The sequence below is a fragment of the Vavraia culicis genome (genome assembly GCF_000192795.1).
Source record: "Vavraia culicis subsp. floridensis unplaced genomic scaffold supercont1.13, whole genome shotgun sequence".
NCBI lineage: Eukaryota > Fungi > Microsporidia > Pleistophoridae > Vavraia > Vavraia culicis.
The window spans coordinates 45,666-66,621 of record NW_007360616.1 but is presented as its reverse complement, the minus strand read 5'-3'; the positions used below and the strand labels follow the sequence as shown (position 1 = coordinate 66,621).

Here is a 20,956-nt window from a genome sequence, read left to right as displayed (position 1 = left end):
ACGAATGTCTGGTACAAATATGTAGTATTATCAATGCCCTTTCACCAATAAATGTCCATAGCTATCTCAATTATATTCTGCCACGATTTTTCAGTCACAGAAAAATATTTGCACTATATCTCTATAATCCATGGAATATTTTAATTATTTCAAGATTTTTATCAGACGTTGTTTAATTAAATATAGGTACAACAACACGCAAACCAAAGTACTTTTCTCATCTCTGGGACTGACCATATCCACCGATCTTTAGTTCATCGAACTATTTTAGATAATTAACACATCATCCGCCACACTTAAAAAACAAGTGCTGGTTACAATGCCGAACTACGAGCGCAGATACTGCGTTGTAATTCAAAAAAATACTGTGCCTGTCTCATTTGGAGAAACAAAGGCAAGGAGACGAAAAAGCAGAATGACGGCCCATCAATCTGTAACAAGAAAATATGTAAAAAATAAAAAAAACGAAAAAAATATTGAAGTTAACAAAAACGTTAAATGTAAAAAAAATCTTCAAATGTTGATTTCCAACTACAAGTTGGCAATGGAGCAAGAAAAACTGAAGATCGAAAAAAATTATAAATTAAACACTAATGGTTTGGCAAACAACCAAAACCATGGTAATACAAAAAGTGGTTTACACGACCATAAGGACAGCATCATCTCCATGAGTAAGTGCAGTGACAAATCTCATCACGATGATGAGTCATCAGATGATCGTCTTGCCGGTGGCGATGGATCTGATGAGAGTACTGATAGCAACGGCTATCACGTACAAAGTGAAACAGCCGAGCACTATGCTGGTGAGCTCAACCAAATCTGTGCAAGTTGTTCGGCAATGCACTTTAAAGACGAGGCACACCGTAGACGTATGTACAAGAGCTGCTGTCACTTCGGCAAGCTGGCCTACATACCACGAGATAGCTATCCAGAGTATCTCAGATCGCTGTTCACCGATACAGCAAGCAGCGATCATAAAAACTTCAAGGCTAACATACGATCGAATAACAGTGCCCTGTCGTTTGCGTCAATGGGTGCAAATGTGGAGCAGTTCACACGAGGGGTGTACTTCTTCAAGGTGCATGGTCAGGTCTACCACAACACATACAACATAAACCCGCTTGAAAACACTAACAGGAGATACTCGCAGTTGTATGTGATTGATACAAACGATGCCACAGATCTGAGATCGAGAAATCCTGCAAATGAGAAGTGTAATAGAGCAATACTACACAATCTTGACAGGACAATAAGAGAATTCAACCCGTATGCAGAATCCTGCTGAGGTTGAGAGAAGTGCAGTGCGTGAAGGAAACATGTTGATGGACCTGAACATGGTGTTTAACAAGAACATTCATCGTGACATGAACAGGTACAATGTTCCTACAACGGGCGAGATCGCGATGATATTCAGCGACAAAAACGGCGAGCATTCATTCAAGAGAAGACAGTTTCCGGTTCTTCTTTCGTTTGCGATGACAATCCACAAGTCACAGGGTCAGTCATTTGACAAGGTAGGTGTTTATCTGCACAGCCCAGTCTTTGTGCATGGTCAGTTGTATGTAGCTTTATCGAGAATGCGCTATGAAAACGGTCTAAGGGTGTATGTTGCTGACAATGGAGACCAAAGAAAACATGAGAATGGTAAAGTATACACAAGAAATGTTGTGTATAATGAGCTACTGGAATGAAAGTGACTTATTGATTTTGTAATTATGCGACAGTTAGTAGAAAGAAACGACCTGATGTTTTAGTTATACTCAAAAGCGCTGTCTTGATCTACTATCCATTCATCACCCATCAATACACTCCGCTTTCTTACAACTGCGTGACAAGCTAGCAGAACGCGTACAACAGTGTTTTTGCCAATCTTATATCAGACTATACCAATTTGTAGAAATTGACTTCCATAAAATGTGGTATATCTCCACTTCGCGGGCTGCACAGCAAAGATAGTGCTTTGCACCTGAATATCAGGTTGTTGTAACCTGGCAGCGGATGGCCGGGAAAGAAGATGCGCAATGCTGTGGCACCGTTGGACCTGCTCGCTTTATCAATGGCTAGCTCACAGAACTGACTTTGCTATGCCTCTTCGACATCTCCCGTGCTAAACACAAGCTCGCTACAGCGCCTGTGGTACATTAGACGACCATATGTACTCCTTCTGCTGATTGCGGTGGATCGAATTCCCTCCTAATCGATCCTGCCTGGTTGTCGGAACACGCCTGTGCTCTTCATCTGAAATCGGCCCCTTTGCATTTTCCAGCAATTTTGTGAGGCGAATCTTAATCGGTCCACGAGTGGTAGACGGCACGATGGTTCTCAAAGCATGTGTGCCATTTTCGGTGCCTGCTGTGTTTCCAGTGAATACAGAACGAACTTTTACTCATCGTCCCATACACAATCGGTAACTCCTCGACCAGCCGACAAAACTGGTTGGCGTGTTCAACCGCATCATTAGACCGACATATCAGCTATCACTTAAACTCTCATCGACTATCTTGCTCGTAGCAACAGCCACCCACCATGGAAAGATTCGTCAAGGGCTGTAGTGATGTGCTTAACAGCCATATTCGCCATCGCTGAATAGTAACGTACAGACTGGCACCACGCAAAATCGCATTATTTATAGACAAGTCCTTCCAAAATCTCTCGTGAAAATCATCATCCCGCAGACCTGGTCTACCACACTCCGATCAAATGAATCAAAAAAAAATAGATTAATACCATCAAGACCATTCATGGTAATGAAACGTTCACGAGAATAAAACTTAAATAGCTCAGCATTTATTGATCACCATTCATGCCCGATAGTATCAAATGCGCCATATAGGTAGGCGACACTTTTTTCTTGGGTACAACGACATCATCGTTGTCACATGACGATTCCGTAGGGGTGCTTGATGATGATTCGTGTTCGGAATGACTATCGGATTGAGAAGGTGCCTTAAAAGGCTGTTTGAGCATTGTGTTGACAATTCCAAACGCTTCTTCTGCACTGAGAACTCTTGCATGTTGCAGAGGGAGCTTGCCCTTATCCAATGCCGGACTTGGTTGTTCTGCACTGAGAACTCTTGCATGTTGCAGAGGGCGCTCGCCCTTATCCGATGCCGTACTTGGCTGTTGCAGTTTACTCGTGTTCTCGCCTTTTCTTGATGATGAAATAGCTTCATTCGGTGTAGCCCTCGTGCGCTCTACGAGAGGAGAAGCCTTCGCCGACGCCGCAAATTTCTTATTCGACTTCTTCAAAAGAATACCAATTTTATCGGAAAGTGTCCTCCCATCTTGAGTTAGCTCAAATTGAGCTGGCGCGTACGCTGACGATTTACTGACCTGATCGGCAGTGAGTGAAGCGCCATGCTTAACATCCCTCGGCGCAGCAACATTTCTCTTGGTTTTACTCCTTGCATCCGCTTGGTCAAACACAGATGAATTTTGCAAGCTCTCCGGTTCCTGGAATGGGGACAACTCCACTGGTACGTCAATATCATCATCCATGATTTTTTGTCGAATAGTATCAGCATACTTCATACCACTATTCACCTTGGACCAGAGAGAAGTCAACATACCCATGATAGATTCGACTTTCTGTAGAGTACAAGCACCAGACATTAAGAATTCCTTGACCAACATCCCAATGACTTCAAGGTCTCGTCTTGTCTGTTCGTATCGGTACAACGCAACACGGGCAACGTTTTCATCACTCTCGCAATATTTATCTGATTTCAATTTTTTGTACGCGCTTTTTAGCTCCACCAGCGTCGGTTCGCGCACATTTCCATCCGGCATGACCGACATACAAAAGTGCTCTCTCAACTTGTTGCACAAATCGACAATCTCGTTGAACATTAATGTGTTTTTCTCATCTTGTTTATTTCTCCTTCTGGATCGTATCTTAGACGAGATAGATGGATCGACAAAGCTAGAGTGATATTCCGGATGCCCGGCAGCACTCGGACTGTTAGGTGATGACATGCTTTCAATTGGGATCGACTCGTATTCCTGACCATTATCGAATGATGGGTGGCCCAAACGAGGTTGTGCAACCCGAGGGCTCGGTGGTAAAGTCATACGAACAGCATCTGAAGGCACATTATCATCCGCAGATGAGTTTTTCACATCCATGCTATCGAAGATTTGCTTTATCTCATCTGCACATTTGTGGATTTGTGACTGCGCAACCTCATGCGAGCAAAGTATTTTCTTGTAAGTATTCTCAGCTTCTTCCAACTTGGTTTCCAAAATAGCATTTTGACTGGTCAAGTGCAAGACCTGCTCATCGTTTTCCTTGATCTGAGCGACCACCTGCTTCAATTTACACATTTCTCGGTTAATTTTACTAATCGCTTTGCCTTGCGATCCGATGAGTTCATCCTTACCAGATTTACTAGAATCTCTGGAGCCCTGGCCCGTATTCCGTCTGTGCTTAGCCGCATTCCCAGTCTCAGAGTATTCAAGCAGTTCCTCATTCTTTCGATCCAATAATTCCGGAATTGTCATAGATTGTTTTGCAGAAACCGACTGTAACGTCGTTAGATACGCATCGGCTACCACTTTTGCTGCTGCCTTAAACTTCTCCATAAACTCAATGAATTGAGTTAGTTTTATCATTTTGTTCTCCTGTCTTTGAAATTTTACTTTTAGCTCTTCTACCTTACTCATCATCTCGTTCAAGGTTAAATTCCGATGGGACTCAATGAAGCCCTGATCATTGACATCATTTCTTGTAACCTCGAACTCGAAGTTCGAAAGTGTAAATTCGAAGTTCTGTCTTATTTCTGGGTTGCAGTCCGGGAATAATAGGTTTACCAAATCAACAAACGACAGACTCTCATCCTCGCTACTGCTGCAGTTCGAAGTTCGTATAAGCTTGAGTATCAAAAATATGAAATAATACTTGTTATTTATCTGCATAGGGTGCGTATTGTATTCGTTTTTATACTTTTACAATTTGCCTTTTTTGTATTATTTGTATTTTGCAGAATGATGCCGAATTAGAGTGTGGTATGAGCAGGACAAAATAAGAACCGTATTTAAATGGTAATATACCAATTCGTACTCTCATGTCTCTTTTCTCTCTTGCTGCTCGTTGCTAGAACAGCACTTTTCCCTTTCAAAACGTATTCCGAATGTTTTTTTCTCTTTTAATGTGGTAAAAAGGTACGCCTCTATCGTTCAAAACGTGTTGCAAAGCCAAGAAAACATTTTTAAAAATTTTAATATTTCTTTTACCAATTTACCTGTTTAGCCTATTTGTAAAACTGCACAGCATTTACATTGGTGTTAACTGCTATTTTAAACCTATGTGTTACCATTAAATGACACATTGCAGAGATTTGATGCAAAACAGTGATCCTCTGTGCAGATGTACTCAACACCGCACGTGAGACAAAAGCAAGAACCCCGTCCAATCAATTCATAGCAATGCTTTGCAGTGCTATCAAAATGCAACGACAGCTATTCTTTTGTTGTCCAAATCTTTGCTTAAGCACGATTTTGCTTTAATTTACCACAAAAAAAATTTGGTAAATTATGGATTTATACAGCATGCGGTAAATTTGATCTCGTTTTGACAGCAGCATAATAATCCAAAGCGTAGAGGATACCGGGCTGTAAAGCGAGCGAAGCCATTTCACGTGTGTATATCCTTCTTTGATAATCATAAAATTGTTTTTCCTCGGTCTACAAACGTAAATTGAACAAAAAATAAATTTTTAACCTAAACAACCGTTTCATCCAAGCAGAGTCACTAACAAACATTCTTATCATTCTAAGGGAACTCTTCTACAACTCCAACATCTCTTTACACCTGTAAATCTAGTGCCCGCACAAATATCTGTTTAAGTATTGCTATTCAAATTTCAGAATTTAGCCTTATCGCAAAAACATGGCAGGTCACCGATTGAACGCTCAACATACCTCTTTGGTCTGCAAATAGGTACACAACTCCAAATTTAGTCTTATACCGCAAAGGCTGTTTCGACATACTTGCCAATAATGGTACATTCACTTGTGCAGTGCTGGTACTGCAATATTCCACACCAACTCCAAATACACCGTACAAGCATGCAATACAGCTTATAAAACACAACACGTCTTACACTCAAGGATATAAGACCACATTCTAGTACCTGCAGTACTGCCACTTCTACCTGTTACATTTTAAGGCACATTTTCTACCAAACGGTTTGCGCAAGAATGGCACGAATCGGAACGTATGCTCGCAAAAATGTTTAGTAAATGGTAATACTACTATTTTGTAGCATATGCACCATTTCTTGTACAAATATTTCTTGCTTTATGGTGCTATCACCTGCTTACACCCAAAAACGTACTAAATTAGGAAGTCGTTCGTACTTTTCATGTCGTTCTCACCGCGTTTCCAAGCACATACCCGTTGATATTATGGTTTGCCGTGCTCACCGAACGGAATACCGTACCATTTGGCCATATCCTACTCTCTGGTAGCAACGCAAAACCAAAAACATATCTACCAACTTATCTTGTAGCAAAATGTGTGAATAAAAAAGTTATTTGCAGCATGACACGCTGTGCGCTTGGCACAGGTGCTCAAACTGTTTTTCAACTAAAAGCTGTTTATTCATCCTTTCACATAACGCCAGCTGAATAAACACATTGTCTTGGCCGGTTGAGCCTGAACACGACCGATGATCCTCGATTCAAGAAGCACCTGTCCATTAAATTATGAATTCTTGTGCATTTGTCATAAACTGACTGTTTCAACATGTCACGTACCGTATGTACTTATTTGTGCAGTACATTTCCGTATTCAACCTGGCTCAAGACGAATAAACTTTTACCTACTTTTACGTCACAAGGAAATAAAAGCTTCTCTTGTGTATTTCGTATGTTTGGGATGGCACATCATGATAGCATCTAAATGCTCTTGGTAAACATGCAGTACGGCATATGCATTGTTGTAAAGGTGTTGGATAACACCATATTACCTGTTAAATATGCTTTTTGAGGATTCATTCCCGGTGAAAGCTCTTCACCATACTCATAGGTTTTTTACCTTTCTGTTGGAATTGTAGGACTGCTCGTAGACTCTTCCAAGGAAGCATTTGCTGCAACCAATTACCAAAGGCTTTGTTCAGGCCAGCTCTTGGTTTGTTTGTAACTCAGTACACCTGCATATATCGCTGTTCTTCACCCGCTACCAAGCCAATAATTCTTGTTTTGTAAGCACATCACAATGATTTTATAAAACATCAAAAACCGTATATTTCATTAAATTGACCTCAACCAAACTCATTCGCCATATGTATTGCTACAAAAGAATGCGTTATTTGCATCAAAATGAAACGTAGATACTTCAACAGTACACACTCATACGGCCAATCAAGGATGTGAGAGTCTGTTGCTGCCGTTCTTCTTTGTGCATTGCAACTCATATACACTTTTTCGTCAAAAATTGCGTTGACCACATTTTCTTCGACAGCCGAGCAAGAAAATCAATCTTTCCTTCCAACTGTTCCATGTTCAAGCTGCTTTGACAGATAAATAAGCTGAAATGTTCAAGGCACAGGTATTTATACCAACTAGGCGTACCAGCCAAAGGTACGGTAAAAGAACAAAAGCTGTTACCTCTTGTGTAGCACGTAATGGCCCCTCATTGCTACAAGATGTACCTGATATTACACTTAAAAGCTCAAATCAATTACCGCTCCTTAGTGTCTAAGACAGAAATACTTACAGGAACTAAACGTTTACGGCAGGCAAGGTGTATCTCAAGATCAGCGAATCACGAAAAGATAGACTGCGTTAACGCAGTCATGAAAATCGATCAAATTTTCTTTTTACACGGGCAGATTTACATCTCGAACTCTACGAAATGGTGCATATTAGCGTACACACCCAATATTTCGAATCATAACACGTAGGATGAACTATTTACCATGAGATTGTGTGTATGCTCTGAATATCATGTTAAGATACTTCTTTGTGCTGGCAATAAATGAAGTGTCCTTCTTGAACTGTAAAAAGGAAGTAAATGCCTTTTTTACATTGTCATACATCCTTGTGAAACGGTTACCAAACAGGTACGAAAAGATGGATCTAAACCGTAAAACGGTACTAAGCAGTGGCACAGCACCATTAAAATCAGTGTTCTTACCACAACTACCAAACACTTCGTATGCAATGAACAGAAATGCGTTTCTTCGTTTCCTATTATCCGTAATTGCCCTGGTCTACTCGAATATTCGTATATAATCGGTCCAACTAGGCTAAACTAATTATTTGCATACATTCCACATAAAACGCGTTGTAAAACGCCCAGCTCAGTTATTTACCTGCATATCAGCACTGAAAGGTACTTTTCTCGTGTTAAATCCTTCAATCATGCATCTTCTCTTTTTTACAATTCATTTTCGATTCTTTCATAACACGTATTTGTGTATTTTGCCACTACTAAACAATAAAAGCGCTGAACGCTGTTCTGCACGTCTCGGTACTGTGATCAAAATTTTTAAATTCTCTCCATAGGCAATACGCTATTGATCTTTAGCAATTTTATATTTGCTGCACTAGGATTTTCATCGTGTTCGTACTTAGAACGAGCCCTTCATTGCCTGTACGTGGTACTAACACAGTATTCATACACCCCAGCAATTATCACCTTATTCGTGGTACTTGTTGTGTATCGTTTGTTGGCGCACCATCACTACTGATCATGTACATGATTAATCTATAAGTACCGTAATTACCACGTGTTTCATCATTGCCCTGGTATGCGGTACGTAACTTAGCACATACTCATTTCATACTTTACATGTCTGATACTCGTTCAGTACCATCTTGCACACGTATTAATCACATACATAGCTTAGAATAAGTCGCTTTAAATCTTACATTCACGTACCCATCATCATTTCCAGCTCTATCACCTTCTGCTCATCGCTTGTTTCAAACATTTCCACCCCTTCAAAATTCTTACCCTCTACACAACAGATGGTCATTCAAACGGTATCAAAGGTGTACGCCAGCTACTGCAACGAACAGCCTCCAGAATATTACAGCTACGAAGAATACGAGCCTGAAATAGGAAACATCGATAACTACAAAATAATAAAAAGACTGGGACGGGGCAAGTACTCCGAGGTGTTCAAAGGCATTTGCACGCTTACAAAGAGCTTGGTGGCAATAAAGGTGTTAAAGCCTGTCAGACAAAAAAAAATTAACAGAGAGGTACTGGTGCTCAAGCAGTTGGACCATCCAAACATTGTCAGAATGGTTGATGTTGTTAAAGACAGCGACACGCACACATACTCAATTATATTTGAGTATTTGGAGCACAGAGAGACGCGTGTTCTGTTTACCGAGCTGAGCAGAAAGGAGTTTGCGTTTTATGCCAAGCAGGTGCTCAGTGCGCTCGATTACGCACATTCCAAGGGTATTGTTCATAGAGACATAAAACCGCACAACATGATAATCAGCAAGGACAGCAAAACGCTTAAGATCATAGACTGGGGACTAGCAGAGTTTTATCTTCCCGGTACGGCGTACAACGTAAAGGTGGCATCGCGTTTTTACAAGGGACCAGAACTGCTCGTTGACTACAACTATTACGACTACTCGCTCGATATGTGGTCGTTTGGATGCATTGTGGCCGAGTACTTTACCAAGAAATCGCCGTTTTTCTTCGGAAAGGACAACATTGATCAGCTGTTTGTGATCACTGAGGTGCTTGGAAGGGATGATTTCCACGCGTACATAAAGAAGTACCAGATAGCGCTTGAAGAAGACATCATAGTCAGCAAGAATGCGAAACGAAAGAAGTTTGGAACGGAGCTGGGCGAGTGTGTGATCGACCTTCTCGACAATCTTTTAGTGTATGATCACAGCGAGAGATTGAGCGCAAAGGAATGTCTAGAGCACAATTTTTTCAAGAAGTGACCGGCAAACAGAGTTAAGTAAATGTATTACGCCTAAAACAGCAGCCAAAAATGGCCGTATACTCCTTCTATTTTACGCATGTTGCCAATGCGGTTAAGCCGGTGACTTACCGTTTTGATTGAGCTTTTGCATCGCTATTTACGCGTAGATCAACCGTAAGATTACAACTCGTTTCTTCAATATCCACCAGCAAAACAAATTAATGTGTTGCACCACGTGCACAACCCATCCGTGATACGAAAATACCATTCTCAACCGTTTTTCATTCTGTTGTATCACTCGTACGTGTTAGAATCCTGTCTTTTTTCTGCTGTAGCCCAGAGACTAAACTAACCGTTACACCTAGCAACACAAGCTTGTATCACCTTATAAGGTGAGTTCACCATGTTTATACCTATCATCATGTTAAGCACATCCTCTGCCTCCACTCTCTATAACACCCAAGTTTCAAACATTTCAATTTTGCCTAAAATTAAGAATTGCTGTGCCCATCTGATTATGGCATCAGAAAACGTAAAGAAACTTGTGGAATGTGAAAAAAAGGCTAAAGAAATGGTAAGTCGTGCACGTAATGAACGGGCAGATCTGCTTGCGCTCTCCCGTGTTGATGCTGACATAGCGATAGCCAAGCTGCGAGAAGAACATGAGCTAATACTGGAAAAGGAGCGGGCAAGAGAGAACGAAGAGGTGGATAGGCTGGTAGAGGAATTAAAGAGTGAGAGAGAGAATGACCTGAGGGAGTTTGGTGTAGAAATTATGGGGTGTGAGGGCATCGTGGATGATATTGTCAGCATTGTGAGTGGTACGGCAATAGATAAGTAAATGAGGTACAATTAGGTGAGATCTACCCGTTAAAGAGCAAATTGCGTGTTTTTTTGTTTTCGTGGGTGTTCATTTTCTACGCTACAAGCATTTAACGTACTCCCTGCTAAGGCGCTCGTAGTCCCTCTAATACAGCCTTTCCTGTTGATGCCCATAATATTTCTGAGTATTCATTCTTCTTGTTGAACGGATCAAATGGTAAAAGGCCATGCTAAACCAACAAGGCATTTCTTCTAATACATGAATCGGATGGTTCATAATTTGCCGCTTTTTATAGTAAATCATGATGATTAATATTTTTTAGACTAGCTAACAGTGATAATGCATTAGTATTGCTGAAATAAACGTTAAAAAACGTATTCTCCTTGGTAATAGCACAAAGACTACCACTCATTTCTATGCACCAGGAATAGCAGAATTATAAGAGTTTTGATATTGGCAGGTCTGGTAAAACTACGTTATAAATTATGCCTGAGATTAACATAGAGATGAATGACCGGAATAACGGTAACATTGCAAGGCGTCAATCATTTGGGTAATATACCTTTTGTGGTGTTCGTCAAGTTGTGTGTTGCTGCGCTCATTTCCGATCTAAAACTGCTTATTAGCTTGCAATTGCCTCTTTTTCTCGGACACAAGATCTTTTATCTGATCATTTTGAGTGTGTATCCGATATTACCTCTTTTTCTGCAACAGGAACAGCCCAAACGAACTTTTCATACCAACACATTAACAAAGTATTGTTTTCTATAAAAAGAATCGCTTTTTTATAACATTGTTATACCACATTCATTGCGTTCTACCATACATGTCCTTATCACAGGGATATTTTCACGCTCATTTTGAGCACTTATAAAGACACATTGGTATTGATAAGCACTCATTTACACATATTATTCTTTTATGGCGAATAATGCTTATTTTATACAGAGTTCTTAATACCGTTCTAGAACACTTCTCACAATAGCTATATAAAAATTATCTATCGCATAAACATCTCCTCATACGCTTGTGCTTTAGTATCATTGACGTGTTAAGCATCCGGTACACCAGATCTAACTTAGATGGGCAGATATACGGTCTACACCTCTGATTTATGGCAAATAACCGGCAAATTAGAACTTTGGTTACTTTTATCGGCTGAATTAGCCATAATTATATGCACACAGTTTCATCAACAGTTAAAGAATGCCCAGCGGACCGTTAAAAAAATGTTAGCTGCGCTATTCCCGTTTATAAAACAAAAAAAGTGCTCTATCCATTCTTTGATACTTTCTTCTTTTCATATCTCGTATTATGTTTTTTCTATTGTTTAAGATCTTATGGTAGGGGTTAATTAATTAGCTACTATTCGGTGATCGTGTAATTTTGATGTTGTTAGTAGAGGACAATTGAGGGCGCTTCAGAAAGAATGAGTTGTACGACAACTTTAGATCTTTTATTCAGTGCAAATACATGAAACAAACATTCTTTATTTTTCTCGAAGGGTCAAATAATTTACTTTCCAGAACTGACCAATCATCTTCCGATTTGTCTTTTTACTCATATGATGATATTACCCATGCACCCCACAAAAAATGAGTTATTCTCTATACTACTCTGTGGGACGTGACAAGTACATCACGTATGTAGGTATAGAAGAGTTAGAAGGTTCAATAAGGATAGGAGATGTGTATGCATATGCTGAGTATTCTCCACAGGTCTGTTCGCCTGGCACAATCGTTGTTTCGAGGTTATATACCGCGAAGATTGGTAATGAACATAAAGTCGATGTACAGAAAGCGGATCTGTCACGTGCTGGAATAGTGTATTATTCGGGAAAGGTAGACGGACTGAAAACGGTGAGAGTTATCAAGACCGGTACAAGAGTCGATAACGGACAGGTGCTGAGAATATACAAAAGACGAGAATGCTTGTGTGTGCCTTTACCTTATTACTGGCAGAATGGAACGGATAATATTATGGACGAGAGTGTTGCAGAGATATTTGATAACTGTTATGAGAATAGGCACAAAGATGCGTGTATCAGCAAAGAGAAGGCACGAAATGTAGAAGAAAAAGAAAATATTGGTGAGAAAGGCAATGATTGCAGTGGAGGATGTGACGGCGATACTGGCGAAGGGCATGGAAACGGAAATGACTGTACTAGCGATACCAATAATATGCAAAGCATGCATTGTGGAGAGATGGAAAGTGGGGATAGTGCAGTGACCTGTGACCGCTTCAGCAGCCAAAAAGATGGACAGCACTTAAACGATGTAATACAAAAGAACAACATAGGTGAGAAAGATTCAAAGGACGAAGAAGAGCACAGTGTTAGGGACCAAGAAGATGAAAGCGCAGCAGCAAATATACTTACTGAGGAAGATGAATATTTTGTTATTGATGATCAGACTGTCTTCATCAATGTGGGAAACAAAAGCTTTACAAAAAAAATTTACGCGAACATCAGCCTTCTTCTTAAGACTTATGCACGTGCATTCAACAGCCTTTACTTTCCTACCAAATTAAAGCGCTTGGGAATCGATCCGATAGATAAGATTGTGCTATCCGGTGAGATAGGAACTGGCAAAAGAACTTTCTGCATGATTATGAACGATTTTCTCAACACCAACATGAAGATAGAAACGTACAGACGCGCGTTCTCGATACGTACCGGTGAGGATGAAGCCAACATATTGGATGAGTGCGGTTTGTGTATGGAGAAAACGAAAGAAATGTCTTTTTTTATTGTTAACGACAGCCATTTATTTAATTTCTATCGATTGGGAAATGTTTGTGCCATGAAACTCGACAGACCGGGCAAGAGAGTGATACAAAGAATTTTGGGTGATTACGGTTTAAACATTGTAAATGATGTGCTTGGAATGAATTACTATGAGATATTTAATTTAATAAGTGAGTACAGGGTGTATGGTAATCGTATGTGTACGGAGAAAGAGCAAGCAACCTTTATCAATGGTGGAGAAGGTCTACGTCTTAATCGTAGCTTACCTGTTGATAAGCGACACGATAATGCACGTGTAGATGTTAGTGATAAATGTTCTGAGAACAGCACCGATGGAGAAAGCGTTCTCACAGACAGATTACAGGATTTGTCCCTTTCGAACAGATCTACATCAGCGATTAACGATTATTTAACAAGGATCAATAGAAGAACGAAAAGAGACGAGCAGCTCAATTTCAAGAACATAGCAGGATACCAAAAAGTTAAGGATATCGTAGCAGAGTGCTTAACGCGTACACATACCGATTTGATCGACTATCCCACAGGGATATTACTGTATGGGCCGCCAGGATGTTCAAAAACTTTACTTGCTCGCTCATTGTCATCAACATTTAATTACAATTTCGTGTACTTTAGCGGGTCATCCATAAAGAGCAAATGGGTCGGTGAGAGCGAGCGTAATTTGTGTGATAAGTTTCGTGAGGCTGAACTGATACAGCCTTCGTTGCTATTTATTGATGAAATAGATGCGATAGCGTGCAACAGAGACACATCGTATAATCATGAAATATCTCTTGTTAATACACTGCTTAGTCTGATGGACGGAATCGATAAGAGACAAACAATTGTATTTGGTAGTACTAATAGGAGGAGCGGTATTGATAAGGCCTTACTAAGACCTGGTAGGTTTGACAGGCATATTTACATTGGTTTACCTGATGAGTGCGATAGAAAGGAAATAATTAAGCTATACCTACATAAAAAGTATGATAGCGACACGAATTGTTCGATCGATAGTGGTGTAATTGAGAGTGGTACAGCTCATTCGAACGGTACCAGCAACGTATTGGTTAAGAGATCATCTAAAGATGATCGTATAGACAGTACGGTTAGTGAGTGTACTGTTGGTGGGAGTAGTTTGTATTCCAGTGCCGGTGATTTGAAGAGCATAAGTAAAGCAAATGATGTTATCATGATCAGTAATAGTGAAGTGAAAGATGAAGAGCAAAAAGGGGTAGTGAAGGGGAAGGGAGGATCGAAGTGTAGAATCTGTCTTAGTCCATCACCAACGAACACCTTTTGCTACGTTAAATGGAATGTGCTAGTAAGATCAACAGAAGGAATGTCGGGTGCAGAACTGAAGGCTGCTGTAAATGAAGGTAAAATGCTGTTTGCCAAGAGGTATAGGAGTAGTGAGTGTGCAGGTATGAATTGGACCAGTTTTATTTTGAAGGGGGTACAAATTATAAAGGAATACAAGGAATGATTCCATCGTGGCAAAAATGCTTTGCACCCAGAAAGTATCTTTTCACTCCATAGAAAATATCTTTTAGCTACCAAAAACAAGCAATAGCACAGCGTGCACGCAATAAATAGCAGATCAACAGTACAGTGAACCTATTCATCGCGGTAATGTAATAAGTTGAGCAGTAGTTGAATTAATAATTAAATTTAATTAAGAATCATTTATTGCATTCCAAAACATTTTTATGCATTGTTTGTAACTTATATCGCAATTAACAGTTAATTCTGCTGTAAGGCATCATGTGTGATCACTTGAATCATAAAAGCGTTTAATTTTTCAAGCATGGTTATTTAAGGAGCATTTATTTAGAGGGGTATGACGCTGTGGTGTACTCCATTGAAAGGGTTCAAATACCTGGTAGGGTGATGGGTAAATGATGTAATAAATAAATTTAATTTGTGATGGGGTGTTGTTACCTAAGATGAATATTTTATTTAAAGTTGATGTGAGGGTAACATTAAATTGCTATATTTTGTACTTTTTGGTTAAATTTGCCTAACACACCATGCTTAGGATATCTTGCTGTTCTTACTACCAATTTTTTACTTTTGAGTTAAATCTGCGCATTATTTCAGTTTCCGTTCACAACACTTTGTTCTCTTTTTATTTACACGTGTGCATGGCAGCAGCATCTGTTGGTGGGCGCACACCCAATAAATTTAAATTTTTTACCCCATCCCCATGAACACGCACAATCGTACGGCCCTTCGCAACGCATCGTTCCGGTGCACCGCCAATGCAATAACATCGGCACCTGCGCCCTTAGCCGTAACATTTGAGCTCTCAGGCACATACACGAACACTCCTTCATGTGCGATAAGGTGCACGAAATGCAGGGGATACATCTCGCCCTACTGCGAAATTCTAAGTCCTGGCGAGCAGTGGCGATGTGCACTGTGCAGGTGCCTAAACACCGTAGACACGCCGTTCATCAGCCAGGGCGGTTTTCTGAACCAGGACGGCTTCCATCCGCTGCGCAACTACCTTTTTAACGTGGAAAATATGCGTGATGAGCGGCTGGTCAACATGAAACTTGAGATGGACGCGAGCAATGCGTACCTGAAGCAGCCCTCATACATTTTTGTGATCGAATGCACCAGTGACGCGTATAAACGCGGGGTGGTTAGCAGCGTATGCAGCACACTGCGAAGAAACATGAAGTGCCTCGGCGATGCGCGTGTTGGTGTGGTGTTCTACGCAAAGACGCTGTGCATCGTTGGGCACAGTGGTGCAGTCGTGGTGAGCGATTTTGATCATTTGCCTGTTTTTAACATGGACGATGTTCTTTTTGATGCGCACAGCGTGCCTGATCTGGAAATGACGGCTGAGTTTTTGGGACGAGAGGCGTGTGCAGACAGCGATTTTGGGGGTGTGATGAATGTCGTGCATGCTATGCTGGGCAAGAGCGGTGGGTCGGTCGTTGCGTTCCTGTCGACCGTACCGAACAGGGGGAAGGCCTCGCTTGTTGGACCGGCTGCCTCGCTGCGCTGCAAAAATGATTACTACAAGACAATGGCAGCAGCCTTCTCCAAAAGCAACATTTCGCTGTCGTACTACGTTTTTTCGTGCAAAAATGCCGATTTGCCATCGCTTAGCCTTCTGTCACGCTTTACGGGCGGGTTCCTCGCGTACTTCCCAAATTTTGACTCGAACGAGCCCACGTTCCCTCACAAGCTGGACAGGCACGTGCACATGTTCATGAGTAGAAAGAAGGCGTACGAGGGCGTGCTCAAGGTGCGGGGCAGTAACGTGCAAATCTCCGATTACTTCGGCAACTTTCATCTGAAAACGAATGATGTGCTGGCGTTGTGCACTGTGAATTTTGAGCACTCGGTTACGTTTGGGTTTAAGATGAACGAAAGCGTGGCCGAGCTGAAAACACGAAACAGCGGAAAAGACGACCTGACCGAGATCAATAAGATATTGAACGAGATTGGGGAGAGCGATGCGTGTGGGCTGTCCTGTACGGGCGAGGAGAGCGGTGATTTGGAGGAAAGAGGTGACAGAACAGCATTTGTTAACAATTTCCTTATGAATGCCGATGACTGGGTGGTCTTTCAGGTTGCGGTGATGTACAACGACGAGAAGGGCAGCCGAAGGCTGCGCACCAATAACTTTGTTGTGCCTGTTGTTAAAACACGGCTGGCAATGGTGAACGAATACGCGATGGCCCATTTTGTGTTTCTGAAGGCGATAAATGAAGAGATGGGTGGAAAAAGCGGGCTGGCCATGGTGGACAAGTTTGTGGAGGAGATGATCGAGAGCAAGTGCCTTGGCAATATGGGCAAGCTGATGCTCAGCATCAAGAAGAGCGTGGTGCTGCGACCTGTCTTGTACACGCCGATGGACTACAGGGCATTTTACGTGTACCTGGTTCTGACGAGCCCGCTCAAACTGATCAATAGATTAATTTATCCGCTGTTGTACGACGTTGCAACGGAGGAACGGAAGGACCTTACGCTCGATAACCTTGACATTGATAGTTTCTACGTGCTTGATGCCGGCTACAACCTTTTCTTCTTCGTTGGCACGGGTGTTGAGACCAATCCGGAGGTGCTTGAAATGGTGGATAAGTGCTTTGATGACGAGGTAACGGGGCGTATAGTGCTCAAGGAATACGATAACGAGTATTCTAAGCATCTGAACAGTTTTGTTGAACGGCTGAGACAGGGCACACACTTAGATCCTAACTACTACTACATCAGAGATGACGGGAGCAGCAACGTGTACAAGGATATTTTCTTCTCGTATTTTTATGATGATAGCGGTCATAATTTAGAGGACGTTGGAGAGTATATGAGGAACATAAGGCGGAAGATGAAGTGAACGTGTCATTAAAGCGTTTTAATTGGGTGTGGCAGAGTGATTTATTAAAATGCATTTGCTTTGTATGTGTTTTTGTGTGGGAGGAGAGCACCGAAATTGGAATTGTGCTTGATGCCTCTGTTATTTTTGTGCTGTCTCTCCGTTCTACAGGCCATCATCACCGTACTGCATTTGTGCCGGGCAGCACAAAACTTAGGGATTAATTAGGTGGAGTGGAGGTTTTAATGTGACAGGCTGTGATGCCTGCGATTATATAACGCAATAATTTGAATGTTCAAGCAAAGTTATTCTCTCTTAAATGATGTTTTTACCTCTTTGAAAGTGTTCTTCAGTTTTGCATTTTTGGTAGGGGTTAAAAAATTAATTTCTAGCAAAAATTGCTGAATAGATGTACCTTAATGGAATTTATGTCTTCCGGTCCTTCTCTATAAATAAGCAAAAAAGGAAAGATGTGGCTTCTTAAGTGAAGAAAGATGAAGTTCTAGAAAATTGCCATATGTGAATTACTTGCACTAATACAACGTTCAACGACCTCAACATAACAATGCACATCGTTGCTTACAGCTGAGTTAGCACTCGTTCGTTCATCGGGAAGCATTCTTACCGGTACATAACCTGCAGTGGAAACCGGTATGATCGTGGTGATCAGATACGTCTCATAGTTTCAGGTACGTAATTGGTACAGCAGCATATGCGGACAAGTATTCATGGTTCTAGTGTGTTGATCTGTGTGGGCTGTATCACTTTATTACATGATAATCAGTGCAAATGTATCATTGACCTGAAATTAAACTTTGTCTTCGTTATTTGCGCTTATCGTAACATTGATGCTTCAGATTTGATACGTGGAAATTGGCAGAGGTGATAGTACGGCATAGGGGTCCTCCTCCTGTGGTGACCAGAAATATAGAAGACTGAACAATTGGTGCAGATTAGCTTTGCTGGAATCGCTGTGCAGGCAGGCTATGTATTCACTGAATAGATGGTATGCTGGTTTAATTCTTCACAATTTCGTAGCATCATTGGCAGGATGATCAGCCCTGTTCTTTGTGTAGCGGGCATTCGTACCATCCACAGAGAAATGCGCCCTGCTAACGGCATGTTCATAAAACTGCGCACAATACGAGTAAAGAGAACGGGCAGTAATGCATGATTATCATACATTATGTGTTTTGAACGAATGAACGATTGAAAGCGTTCTATAACCCGTTTTGCCTCACGTGTCTGCTTTCAACGGTTTTCACGAATTTTTTAAAAAAATTGTCGGCCCCCTACGAATCAAGAAGAGAACAGAAAATGACCGATTCACAGTTTAACACCCCGAAAAAGTTCCTGAACGAGTACTACGGCTCACTTTGTTCCTCCTACCAGAGCATCATTCCGTTCTACGACCCTGCATCGCAAATAAGCATATCACACGAGGACAATGTTGCAGCGTTGTCCAACACGAATATCATGGAAAGAATGCTCGGTCTTCATCATAAGAAGAAGGTTATAAAGGTGCTTGTATCATGTTTTGAGTATCATATGCTCTCAGCACACGACTTTCTTATGTGTGTGCTGGGGCAGTTCGTTTACCATGACAACTCGACCGTGAGATTCAGTCACACGTTTATTGTGGACTGTTCTAACATGTTTGTCATAAAAAATGAGATTTTGAAAGTGCTGGATGAGGAGATCATCTACAAGGCCATCGACTTTAAAGAGAAGGTGAACAATGCTAGCAATACTATACGAATTGTAAGGGGACAGGATAAGAATAGAAGCAAGCTGGTGGTAGATTTTGCGAAATATGGTAAATTGATGGCAGTAGAAGTAGAAAAAAATGATATTTTGATTGAGTACGAGGATGAGGAAATGGTGAAGAACCTGGTGAACGATGTATCATTTATTAAAAGCAAAGGATACAAAGTAGAGTTTAATTAAATGGTAAGTTAACTACTAATGGGCACTGTTCGTGCCACGGTGTCTCTTGTTGTGTACGGGGTAAGTATTGCTGTTCTGGTGGGTATTTGTTAGGGTTGCAGGGATGAGCAGTTTATCCTGCTTTGGTATGCGAATTTTGAAGGCGTGTGCTGGTGCATTTAGTACTAGGAAGTGCCATGTTTCGGTGATAAGGAGATCAAGCATCAATCACTTATGTTGGAAGAAGATGATTTATCAACTGCAGGTGTTTAACAGCCGCAAATTGGCTGCTGTACTGATAATGTGCGATAGCTGGCATGTATATGAAGCGAACTCGTTTAAATACATCATGATACCATCATCCCGCCACAAATACACATTCTAAATAACTGCTCTTCATGTCAACAGCAAATACCACGCCAGCAATTATAAGCAATTTACTTTTATTGTACTCATCCAATTCATATCTCTCACTAATGAAATATCCTAAGTACACAGTACAGCACGACCAGTACCAGAGCTACCACGAATACCTGTTTCCATCTTTTCGATTTTTTTTTCTTTCTCATGGTTATTTTCATCTCCTCATTACTCCTCCTCACGGTGTCCCGATTCATATCCATCATAACCTCTACATTGTCAACAAATTCCCTTTGTCCGTGCACAAGCTCGTCCACCAGCCCCGTAAGCTTTACAACCTCACCTATTCCGTCGTTGATCCGTTGCATTTTATCGTTTCTGTTCAATGCTGCCCGCTCTATCAAAGTGTTAATGTTATTCTTCGATTTTACGTAGCTGTTATAGCTGTTGTAGAGCGTGTTGAACTCTATCACATGTTTTGGTCGCTGTTGCGTTGTGTTTATGAGGTCTATACAGGCTGAGATAAGGTCTCTGGTTTCCTGGAGGTATGTGGGTGTGTGATTCTGTTTGAGCGCTTCGAGCGAGGACTTGAGATGCGTGTTGTATGTTTCAAGCGACTGGGCACCAAGCTGAGGCATTTGTTTACGCCAGGTGATCGATCGGAATAAATAAGGAATTGTTTGTTGTACGGCTGATCGTATCTAATTTAATGATACGATTGCTGCGGATGTGTGTTAGGCCATGAATGTTCGTTGATACGCTGTAGGTTGTGACATGAAGCGATTGTTCGGTGGTACGGCCTGGATGAACGGTGCAATGCAGCGAATTGCACAACAAGAGAGATAAATTATGTTTGCTGGTCCTTTGCAGGT

At 41.2% G+C, this 20,956-nt stretch overlaps 8 protein-coding genes across 8 annotated transcripts; 6 read left to right on the top strand and 2 right to left on the bottom strand.

Moving 5' to 3' along the window:
* Positions 1-1,433: 1,433 nt before the first annotated feature.
* Positions 1,434-1,691, top strand: VCUG_00973 (uncharacterized protein; the record flags this gene model as incomplete). The annotated part of the gene is made up of 1 exon (XM_008075803.1): positions 1,434-1,691. A coding segment is annotated over one exon (258 nt), but the record flags the coding sequence as incomplete, so codon positions are not given.
* A 1,088-nt stretch (positions 1,692-2,779) lies between these two features.
* On the bottom strand, positions 2,780-4,914 carry VCUG_00972 (uncharacterized protein; the record flags this gene model as incomplete). Its single annotated transcript, XM_008075802.1, has 1 exon — positions 2,780-4,914. The coding sequence occupies one exon, from the start codon at positions 4,912-4,914 to the stop codon at positions 2,788-2,790; it is 2,127 nt and encodes a 708-aa protein (XP_008073993.1). The 3' UTR covers positions 2,780-2,787.
* A 4,046-nt stretch (positions 4,915-8,960) lies between these two features.
* On the top strand, positions 8,961-9,953 carry VCUG_00971 (CMGC/CK2 protein kinase). Its single transcript, XM_008075801.1, has one exon. It carries the CDS (start codon positions 8,974-8,976, stop codon positions 9,916-9,918), a length of 945 nt encoding a protein of 314 aa, XP_008073992.1. The 5' UTR covers positions 8,961-8,973; the 3' UTR covers positions 9,919-9,953.
* Positions 9,954-10,409: 456 nt separating this feature from the next.
* Positions 10,410-11,013, top strand: VCUG_00970 (uncharacterized protein). The gene has a single exon (XM_008075800.1). It carries the CDS (start codon positions 10,417-10,419, stop codon positions 10,738-10,740), a length of 324 nt encoding a protein of 107 aa, XP_008073991.1. The 5' UTR covers positions 10,410-10,416; the 3' UTR covers positions 10,741-11,013.
* Positions 11,014-12,317: 1,304 nt separating this feature from the next.
* VCUG_00969 (uncharacterized protein) lies at positions 12,318-15,148 on the top strand (the record flags this gene model as incomplete). The annotated part of the gene is made up of 1 exon (XM_008075799.1): positions 12,318-15,148. The coding sequence occupies one exon, from the start codon at positions 12,318-12,320 to the stop codon at positions 14,952-14,954; it is 2,637 nt and encodes an 878-aa protein (XP_008073990.1). The 3' UTR covers positions 14,955-15,148.
* Positions 15,149-15,674: 526 nt separating this feature from the next.
* VCUG_00968 (uncharacterized protein) lies at positions 15,675-17,884 on the top strand (the record flags this gene model as incomplete). Its single annotated transcript, XM_008075798.1, has 1 exon — positions 15,675-17,884. One exon carries the CDS (start codon positions 15,675-15,677, stop codon positions 17,817-17,819), a length of 2,145 nt encoding a protein of 714 aa, XP_008073989.1. The 3' UTR covers positions 17,820-17,884.
* A 1,231-nt stretch (positions 17,885-19,115) lies between these two features.
* Positions 19,116-19,745, top strand: VCUG_00967 (uncharacterized protein; the record flags this gene model as incomplete). The annotated part of the gene is made up of 1 exon (XM_008075797.1): positions 19,116-19,745. The coding sequence occupies one exon, from the start codon at positions 19,116-19,118 to the stop codon at positions 19,743-19,745; it is 630 nt and encodes a 209-aa protein (XP_008073988.1).
* A 428-nt stretch (positions 19,746-20,173) lies between these two features.
* On the bottom strand, positions 20,174-20,725 carry VCUG_00966 (uncharacterized protein). The gene has a single exon (XM_008075796.1). It carries the CDS (start codon positions 20,720-20,722, stop codon positions 20,198-20,200), a length of 525 nt encoding a protein of 174 aa, XP_008073987.1. The 5' UTR covers positions 20,723-20,725; the 3' UTR covers positions 20,174-20,197.
* Between the last annotated feature and the right edge of the window lie 231 nt (positions 20,726-20,956).